The sequence below is a fragment of the Gekko japonicus genome, unplaced genomic scaffold (assembly GCF_001447785.1).
Source record: "Gekko japonicus isolate JY-2015 unplaced genomic scaffold, Gekko_japonicus_V1.1 scaffold222, whole genome shotgun sequence".
NCBI lineage: Eukaryota > Metazoa > Chordata > Lepidosauria > Squamata > Gekkonidae > Gekko > Gekko japonicus.
Window position 1 is genome coordinate 578,507 of NW_015167063.1, and position 10,764 is coordinate 589,270.

Below are 10,764 nucleotides of genomic sequence, written 5' to 3' on the forward strand. Positions count from 1 at the left end.
GAATTAGGGTTTAGGCGAAGCCTACACCTAGCTGCTCTCCCTACTGAGGCAGGAAAAGAACTGAGCCTTGGGTGACTCCCACCACAGGAAACAGTTGAAGTTAGTCCTGCCCTCCCTGGATGATAAATGGGAATCACCCACAAGATGTCCTCCACCTCAGAGGAAGAATGTGCTGTCCAGAGATGGTACTTCTTCCAAACAGTAAACTGGCCCTGAAACATCATCACTAGAATAGTCCCTCTAATTTAGTTTTTCCATGAATCTGTTTTGATATGTCCAAAAGGTAGCCAGTAGTGTTCTCTCTTACCAATTTTGTATTCCGGGCTGTCAGATTTGTGCATTATCATTCATTCTGACCTCCTTTAACCTTATTTTTAACGGAAAAAATATAAACAGTACCTCTGAGAAAAAGACTCAGCTGCTTATTGTATGCCAAACACCCACATTTTAAGGTTACTCTTACACCTTTGGATCTATGACTCTAAATGATAGCTGCAGAGCTGCTGTTTTACGTTTACCAAACTTCTGCTGTAAAGTGTAGCACAGATTATTTTATCAATAATGTTCCCACTTGAATAGGACCCATTTTGAAAACCATGGGTTTAATGCTGCCCCAGAACCACAACTACTGAACTCTGTAACTTGTTTGGATGAGGCAAAAGAGCATTTAAAAATCAATATAAGGAAGATGGAGAACGACCATTGTTACTTATCATGAAGGGTCCTCCTCTGAGGCTTGGAGGACATCTTGTGGGTGATTCCCATCCATCACTTAGGGCAGGGGTCATTTCCTGCAGGAGCGCACAGGAGCGGAGCTCCGGCAGTAAAGAGCCCAGGGGGCAGGCACATGCAACAAGCCCCACCCCCTGCTCCCAGCAGCCCTCAGTCAGAGCAAGAAGCAGCCAGGTAAGTTGCAGAGCTCCCCCTGGCCCCCCCAGTCCAAAACAGTCCAGTGGCACCTTTAAGAACATGTTTTATTCAGGGACAAGCTCTCCCTCCTCTGTGAGGACAGATCTGCACATCCCCCCCCAAAAGCTAGCAATCCAAAACAGTCCAGTGGAGCCTGAGCGGTGGGTGTTGCCTGCTGACACACTTCCGGTGATGTCAGGGGGTGTGGCACATGCAAATAAGTTATGCTAATGAGTTATGCTAATGAGCTCCTGCACCTCATTTTCTACGAAATGACCCCTGACTTAGGGAGGCAGGACTAATTTCAATTACTTCCTGTTTCCTGTAGTGGGAGTCACCCTAGGCTCAGTTCTGGTGCTCTGAAAGCAATACACTAACTTAACCACTGTAAAAAAGAGAACCTGAACAACAAGAATATAGCCAAAATCACAAACACTGGAACAGGAAGAAAAAGGTGAGTCCCCCCTCTCACGTAATCTTTATTTTAATTTTTTAAAATAGAGAGTGGAAAGAACAGCATAGTAGATAGAAGAAATGACGACCTGGGAGGGCCAAGATGCCCTCCAAGCCTCAGAGGAGAGTAACCAATGGTTGTTCTCCCTCTGAGGCGGACAACATCTTGTGGGACCCTCCCAGAGCAGTGTCCCTAATTTTTGGGAGGGTGGTTGTCATCAAGAGTTAAAACAGACTGCAGCACTCCCCGCCCGAATGCCGCATCGTCAAGAGTCATACACATTGATCTTGTAGTGCCTGGTGAATGTGGATAGCAAAGACCACATTGCAGCCCTGCAGACTTCTTCCACCGATGTCGTTGGCAAGGCCACATTCATTGCAGCGCTGCTAAGAGAGTGAGCTGTGATACCTACAAGAACTCATTGTTTCATACTTTTTTTATACTCGCCGAAGGGGATGTTTTTTATTGCATTTTCTAATAACTACATACTAAAAACTACAAACAGAAAATCCAGGAAGGGGGAGATACAGCAATGGGAGAAAGTAAAGAAAACCCTCTAAAAACCCAAGGGATGATGATCATACATACGTTTACAAATTTACCTTTAAACTTAAACAGAAGTTAACTTTTGTTGAAAATGATCACCTACCTAATTAAACATAAGTGCTTCATCAACATTTCTAATTTCATAAAAAGATTGTAGAACGATATACAATAAACTTCTTTTAAAGTATTCCAGAGCACATCGATAATCTATTTTCCCCCCTTTCTGTGTCTCAACTGATAGCCTTGTTTAGGACCCCCCCCCCAATTTAGAGTCAGAGTCTTCCTCAGAGGATCCAGCCTCTCCTCCTTCCTCGCTCTCTTTGGCATCATCGGTCGCACCTTCTCCTGTTGGACTGCTATGTTGATGCAAAAATTCACAAGCCTTTTCAACAGAGTCAATCCTTTCTTTACCATTTGCATATCTGAAGATTAGTCCCTCGGGTGTTAACCATCTGTAGGCAACATCATGCTTTTGTAGAAATAGAGCCAAGTCTCTATATTTCCTTCTTATCTCAAATGGAACATCTTTCAATATTCTTATATCTTTGTCTTTTATCTTCAAGGTATCTCCATTGGATGCTTTCAGTAGTTGGTCTCTCACTTTTCTTTGAGAGAATCTTATTTTAACTTCCCCTGGCAGATTATTCTTTCTGATAAATTCTGAATACGATCTGTTGACCGTATCTATTTCGCTTTGAAGTTGATCCGATGTCATCTCTGCCATGGGCGCAAGAGCGTTGCTGACAATCTGTCTCAGATTCTCTCCTTTCTCTTTCTGGATACCTTGAAGTCTCAAGACATAGCTTGCTCCTTCCATTTGAAGCTGTGATACTCGAGACTCTTCGATTTGACACTTTCCCCCCAGTGCCTGCAGTTTTTTGTCCATCTTTTTTGAGTTGGTATCAATCAATTTAAGCTCCTGCTCTGTTTTTTTGATTTTCTGCATGTTTGCAGCCATTTGCGCTTGTTGTGTGTCCAGATTGTCAATTGCTGTGATTTTCTCCAGCAGAGAGCGAAGTGCTTCCAACAAGAGCCTTTGATGTTCCGCTGTTGAGTCCTGTCTAGGAACAGAACTCGCAGGGCTGGAACTTCCGGGAAGAAGCTTTGCTTTCGCTTGTTTATCTCTAGAGTCCTTCACTGTCGGCGGGCGCCAAATTGTTTACTTTTATCAAAAGTTTGTCAAAGTCTCTGGAAGTTCTTTTGTAACACGGTAAGCTCTTAGAGTCTCTTTATTTTATTCTGGTCACTTTTTGTCATATGCCCCCCCCCGGTAGCTAAAATCACCTGTAAACAGTTCTTAACAGAGGAGAGTCCCCTCCCCCCCCTCGTTTTCTTTAGGGAGAGCCATGCGCTTTTTTGTTGTTCTTGCTTGTACTTAAACTCAAATTTTCAACGATTGCTTGCTTGTGTCTAGTATCGTTTGATCACCAAACGCTTGCTGATCTTGTTCCCATATGGGACTCTCCATGGTGGGACCATCGGGGCTTGGAGTAGCCCCCCCCTCGCCGGCTTTTCTCACCGGGGGGTGGAACTCTCTAGCGCCTCATGGCTGGGAGCCCTTCTCCCAGGCTCCTGGGGTGGCATGGACAATCACACCCCCTCCCAGCCATGGCGATCGCCAAAACCGGAAACCTTTGTTTCATACTCTTGTAGGCTTCAGTAATGCAGGACCTGATAGTGTTTGCTTATGGCAGAGTTAGACATCTTTCTCCCTGTGTGAGGAGAAATGTTAGCATAGCTTCTGTCCGTCTGAAGGAGGCCGTTCTGAGAATGTAGCATTTGAGTGTTCTCCTCACATCCAGTGTATGCCAAACTTTTTCCTTTGGATGGGTTGGATTTGGAGAAAAGGATGGCAAACAAATCTCTTGTGATCTGTGAAACTTAGTACTGACCTTTGGGCAAAAGGTGGGATCTGTTCTCAGAACTACCTTGTTTTTGTAAAAAACACAGAGCGCTGACTGCATCGACGGAGCGCCTAGTTCTGAAATCCTCCTGGCTGAAGTAATGGCTACCAGGAACAAAGTCTTCATCGTCAGGAACTTGAACAGAACGCCCTTTATTGGATCAAAGGGTTCCTTTGTAAGAGCTGTGAGGACAGTATTAAGCCTCCAAGTTGGAAGCCTATGTCTCTGTGGAGAATCCTTGAATGATGCCCCTCTGAGGAAATGGCAAATAAGAGAGTGCTGAGAGATGGGAAGACCATTGTACTGGGCCAGGACCGAAGCCAGGGCCGCCATCTGTCTCTGCCCTGAGACTGTCCTGTAGGAACTCCAGCAGTAATCTAATTTCTGGATGCAATGGGTCAGCCTTCTTCCACCGAAGCCATCGAACAAAGGCCCTCCAAGTAGCATTGTAGATCCTTGAGGTAGACGGCCTTCTAGAGACCATGATCGTATCGATCTGGCTCTTTGTAGCCTAGCTTTGATAGCTTGTCCCTTTCAATCTCCATGCGACTAAGCAGAACCACCCTGGCCTGGGATGCCACATCGGAACTTGAAGCTACCGCCATCACCTCTAGCGATGTGAACCAAGGATGACGAGGCCAGTACGGTGCCACCACTATGATCTCTGCCTTTAGAACTCGTATCCTCCAGAGAAGCTTGGGAAGTACAGGAAAAGGAGGAAATGCATAGAGGAGCCCCTCAGGCCAAGGGGACAGAAGGACATCTGTGGCCTCCACCTGGGGATGAAAATATCTGGTGTAAAATCTGTACAGTTGGTCGTTGAGTGGAGAGGCAAACAGGTCTACCTGTGGAGTTCCCAGTGTTGCCACTATGAGCCGGAAAAACTTTCTTGTGTAGGGACCATTCGCCCTCCTGGACTGTCTGGCAGGTCAGCCAATCTGCTTGGGTGTTGATGACTCTCTTCACATGCTCCACCCTGATTGATGCCAGATTGGATTCTGCCCACTTCAATAAGTGAGTCACTTCCCTGTGTAGAGCGAAGGACCTGAAGCCCGTTTATTGAGGTAAGCCTTCGCTGAGATGTTGTCCGTCCGAACAAGGATGTGGTTCCCCCTGATCTGAGGGGCGGAGTGTTGAAGGGCCAGCCTGGTGGCTCAAAGCTCCAGGAGATCGATTGGCAGTTTCCTTTCTGCTATGGACCATCTGCCCTGCACTGGTTGATGGAGTAATGTCCACCCCCAGCCTGATAGTCTGACGTCAGTGAAGATTTGGATCTGGTCCTGGATCCAAAAGGACTTGCCTTGAGACAGATTGTTCTGCTCGGTCTACCAGTGCAGACTTAATTTCACCTGGAGAAGTACCTTCAAGGAAAGATCTATCCATAAGGCAATAGAGCTTTGGTATGGCCATAAAAATAGTTGTAGTTGTCTGGAATGAAATCTTCCCCACTGTAGTGTCGAAAGCCGCAACCATGAGGCTTATTGTCTTGGTCAGGGTGGATAAGGATGAAGTCCTTGCTTGAATAATTTGGTTGGCCAACTCTTTGATCTTTCTGGCCTTTTTGACAGGAAGATAAAAATGTGTAGCTCGACTGTCTATCACCACTCCCAAGTGTTCCAGACGCTGTATGGGAGTCAGAGAGCTTTTCTGCATGTTCACCAGGAAACCGAAGTATTGCAAGCACTGTGAATGTGAATCCCTTGGACTCAAAGACAAATGACCAGATGAACCAGGATCTTTGTAAACCACCCGGGCAGCTGATGAGAGGCTGAAGGGTTCAGATGAAGCTCCCCCCATGCAGAAACATTGGAATCTCAAATGGTGTAAGAAGGTTGGAATGTGCATGTGTTGGGAAATGAACTAATTTATGGTTTTATATCTGCTACACACACAACACATGGACTGTGCACACGTTTGTATACCATGAGCCAAAGGAAGCTCTTTGCATTACCTACTGTGAAAGCCTTCACATAGGGAACACTTGCCTGCATTTTATGTTAATGTAGCTTGCACACATTCAGCTCAAGGCATTATGGGTAGAAGAAGCACATGTTAGCCATTCTGAGCAGAACAACAACCAAGAAGGAGAAATTCCCCCATTACTAAAGAGATGAGATGTCACGCAGGACATGGACCTGATATGCATCTGAATTGCTGTTTCCTGTTGATGGTACCTTGAATGCCTGGGAAAGCCAAGATTCATCTGTACTTCAAAGAGGATGCAGGAAGTCGACATTTCACACCTGGCCAGATGGTATTCCATGAGATAGAGTGTAGAGTTTCAAATATCGCCCCACCCATAGAATACCTGCCCCTTTCCACATGCACCAATAGGGAGGTCGTGGGATGGACTTGTAAGTAGGTGGGATTACAGATTGGCAAGGTGCCACCCACCTGGAGATTCAACTATAAAACGCAAAGACCATGCATTAAGGCTTTTGCTAGCCACATTCTACCATCAACGCAAAGACCATGGTTCAGGCTAGCCACCTCTCCTCTCATCAACTCCTTTATACTTTGAATTCCTTTCTTGCTATGCAACAATCCTTTCTGTCTATTATGGATCTCTTTGGACTGCAGTCAAAGACATCCACACATCCAAACACACACACACACTTGACCGGCTGGATCTGGAACAGTGTGATTTAGGTAACACTTCTAGACACTATTTTCTGCCCTTTTATTTTTCATTGCAACAGACAGGACTTCTGGAACAGGCGAGTATAAACCGATTTACCTACCTACCTCCTAAGTAACTAAACTATTTTATTTCTACTTCTGTAACTCTAAAGGAAACTTGAACGTATGCGAAGTGAGACTGATGTTTTTGTGTGTATGTAACTTTGATATCCTTCAGCAAAAAAAGATTATTTGTTTTGGAAAAACACCCGTGTGGCCTCCATTACTGGAACTCTGGGTTCAGACACGACCTTGGTATAGCTGGACAGGACTCACGTTAAAATTTAGTTAGCCTCTGCTGTAAATAAAGCAGTTGGTGTAACACATGTATGCCTCTGTCAAGCTGATGGGAGGAAAGGAACTCCCAGGGTTGTAAGGATTCCACAATGGATCTGATGGTCTCCATGTGAAAGTGACTGGGTTCGACATATCTGTTTAAGTATTTCAAATCTAGGATAACCCTTCAATCCCCATTCTTTTGGGGGATCGTGAAGAAGATGGCGTAGACCCCAGTCTCTTGTTCGTTTACAGGGACAGGTTCTATCGCCTGAATGTCCAATAAGTGATTAATTGCAGATCTGGTTCTGTCTCTCTTTATTGGGTTTTTGTGCATTGGAGAGACAATGAAACGCTGAAGTGGGATTCAGCCCCATTATATCCTATGGGCCATTAAAGTCAATGGCGAAAACATAGGGTATATTCTGGGGGCTGGAGGGGAGGGGGTTTGAGGGAGAGGCTCCAAACTCGCAGGGTAGCTGCTGGAGCCTCTCCCCAAGATACCAACCAGGTTTGAAGAACATTGGACCAGGGGGTCCAATCCTACAGGCCCCCAAACAGGTTGCCCCTATCCCCTCCATTGTTCTCTATGGTGGGAAAAAGTAACTTTTTAAATTTGCTCTTACACAGCAAATACTGAAAATCCTTGCCCTTGAAAACTCTGTGACAATCATTTCCCCCCTCTTTATTGTCACTACATGAAAATTCCCCCCCTCCTTTTCACTAGAGACATGTGAGAAGCTATCCCTCTCACGTGAAGGCGGATCAAATAGGTAATGCTCCTTGGGGAACCCTTTTTGTGCAGCTTTGGTGGGCCAGCTGCCTCTGTTCTTGCGCCTCTGAGGAGAGGTGAAGGGGAAGGAGGAGGATCTAGTAGACCCACAGCCCCGATCTGCAGAAATGTGCTATTTCCTCCCCCATGGCTCTTCTAAAGAAGGCCATCACATTTGGAGATAAGGGGACAGACCCGGAAGCCTCAAAGTTACCGCTCTGCAACTCGTCAACTTCCTCGTCCCCTTGAGCATTATTGACACAATCACGCCCAGCTCGATGATCCCCGCTAAAACCATAGGTCTCGGGGTGTGCCATGTGTGGGATTAGGCTTTGCTTGCCATTCCCATCTTAAAGCATAGAGTGGCCAGTGGACTCCAAAATGGCCACTGAGGCTCTGTATATGCTGCATGGGTGTGCAACTTTTTGGTGTGCTTTGGAATGCCACCCTCGCCTTGCTTGGCTGGTTAAGCGTTGGCCACTGCTGCAGCCCTCTTTTTTTGCTATGCAGTCTCTTTTGTCTCCAGGGAGCCCAGCAGCGTCTATCTCCAGAGTGGAGAGAAATCCATAGCTATCCTCTCTTGATGCCATGGAGGACAGTCTGGGAGATCCCCTCCTGTTAAGAGAGCAACCGGCTCGGCAATCCTCAGCCTCCAAGGGGGGGAGGGAGAAGAGAGAATAAGGTACATGAAGGAAGAAGAAAAGGATTTTTTAAATTCAGAATTTTAATTCAGAAAGAGAGGGAACAGCAAATGAAGATGGAAGGAGAAAGTGAAAGTTAACTCAGAAAGATAGGGTTAGGCAGAGCCTACACCCAGCTGCTCTCCCTACTGAGGCAGGAAAAGAACTGAGCCTAGGGTGACTCCCACTACAGGAAAGAGGAAGTAATTGAAATTAGTCTTGCCTCTCTAAGTGATGGTTGGGAATCACCCACAAGATGTCCTCCACCTCAGAGGGAGAAATGGGACCTAATGATGAGAAGTTTTTGCTTCAATAGCATTTAGGCAGGCAGTACTGCTAAAATTTTTGTATCACTGACATGACACCAACTTACCAAACAGTTTAGCGTCTTCTACAAACTTCTGTGTCCTCCGCCTGACATTTTCAGAATCTGCCAGCGCTTTTTGGTATCGTTCCTGCACACATAGCAAGAGGCAAAGACATTAGACACGGTACATTTCTTCTTGTACACCTGTAATCCACTCAGGCAAGATCTCTGGTTTTTACCAGAATATTCAGCAAAGAGATACAAGGTTACTTGAAACAACAGAACAATGAGTGCCTTATAATGTGGCACATTCGTTCAGATAAGCAGGACTGGAGACAGCTTGTTAGATGACTGCATTCTTTAGCTGCTGCTTTGTCTGAGGCACCTCTAAACTTCTATTATTGATATATTTTAACTGGTTTATTTCTTGTTGCTGAAGAGACTGAAAATGTACTGTAAAAATTCGTGCTGTGGAACAGAGCAAAGGAAAAATACTGCAGAACTGTGGAAGCCATACTTCTTACAAAAATAATTATTTACACTTTGCTGTCATTGCCCTTCTCTATACTGCCTGACTACTACACAGAAAGGAGCTCCAGGTCGCCGCCGAAGGCAATGGTGACCGTGGGCTGTTGCTGCCACAGAGGAGGGCGGGGCGGCAACAGCGCCGCAGCGCAGCACGCTGGGGCGTGGGCGGGGAGGAGCCAGCCTAGTTAGGCTCGGCTCCGCTCCCACCCAGGCAGTTGCTGCCTCGTGCTCGGAGAAGCAGGATGCTGTGGACGAGGGGCTGCGGTTGCCGGACGGGCCTGCACGGCAACCTGACGGCGGCGGCAGCAGCGGCATCGCGGGACACAGCAGCGTCGTCGGATCGGGCGCGCTGCCCAGCGCCGGCGAGTGGAGAAGCGGGGCAGCGGCTTCACGATTGGGAAGGACAGCAATGCCAGGGAGTACTCGGGGCTCACGCGGGAGCAGGGCTTGGAGGCCAGGGGTTGTTAAAAACCGCCGGGTCTGGGTCGAGGCACCGAGGGGGCTTGCGGCGAAGCCCAGGGACGAGAGGCTGTGGGGATGCTGGACTTTTCCCCTGGGAAGGCCTTCATGCTGGGGTGTGAGTTTCCCAGCCCGATAGGGCCTTTGCAGAAGGAGTGCAGTTCCAAGAACCAAGTTTAATTAGCTCGGTTTAAGGGAAGGCAAAAATTCCCCGCCCCCCAACCTTTAGCATTTTTTGTATTACCTCTCCCCTCGTGGGCTGCCATTTGGCTGCCAACGGCCAGTTCCGGAGGGAGACCCCCCCCCCTTTTATGCTTGTATTCAGCTCAAGGGAGGTGCTACACCAGACGCCATTTGGTGGCTGAAAGACTGGCAGTCAATTTTATTGGGACCGATTTACAGGCAAGAGACCCTTGGAGAGACTCTCTGTTACAGAGGGACTGCTGCTCACTAGTGTATCCTCTGCCTGGCCTTTATTGGGCTTGGGCTCCAGTGTTTAGACGCTGAACTGCAGCCTGGATAAGGTCGGTGGTTCCACAGTCTGAGACCTGAGTGACACGGGACGGAGTGAGCTCCCGGTCCCTGGCCCCAGCTCCTGCCAACTTAGCAGTGGAAAACAAGGACGTGCAAGTAGACAAATAAATTGGATTCCATTAGAGACTTCATACATTTAGGGGATGGCTCCTGGAAAAGGTCAAGGCAAGGATAAGGGCAAACAGCCTGTACCTAAGAAGCCTTCAACTAGACCTGCACCGCCGTGTCCCGGGGATGAGGAGGGGGATCCGATTAACGCCGCTATCTTGGCAAGGCTAGAAGCCCTTGAGAAACAGAGAGTTAGGCCACAACAGGGGACTCCCACTCCATCTCAGGCCAAGAAGGCTAAACAGTCTGATATTTCTTCTTTTCAAGCGCAGATCTTGGCGCGTTTGGCGCTCCTCGAAGACAGTCAATCGTCCAGTTCGGGGACAGCTGATGTGGATACCGGGGCTGTGCCAGAAGGCGAAGGAAGTCAACAGTTGGAGCTGTACACGGGCCCCAAGCGTCCTTCGGGGCAGGAGGGTAAGGCTAGCGATGGCACTCAGAGGGACACATCATGGCCATGGGGTCCGGGCAATCAGGACACATCGGGGACATCTCCTTCAGGCAAGGTTGCCCCAGCTGGGAGTGGGGCTTCTCCATCACCCGTGGCCTGGCACTTTGTGCCGTCCGTGGCGGAAAGGGGGGCATGGGGGGTGGTACACACCTCATAT

General features: G+C 47.7%; 1 protein-coding gene across 1 annotated transcript in view; it reads right to left on the reverse strand.

Moving 5' to 3' along the window:
* GRPEL2 (GrpE-like 2, mitochondrial (E. coli)) overlaps window positions 1-10,764 on the reverse strand; it is a 43,191-nt gene that overhangs the window by 8,260 nt on the left and 24,167 nt on the right. The window contains exon 3 of the mRNA XM_015412645.1: window positions 8,594-8,675. Coding sequence (XP_015268131.1) covers window positions 8,594-8,675 — 82 coding nt within the window. The remainder of the gene's footprint in view (window positions 1-8,593; window positions 8,676-10,764) is intronic.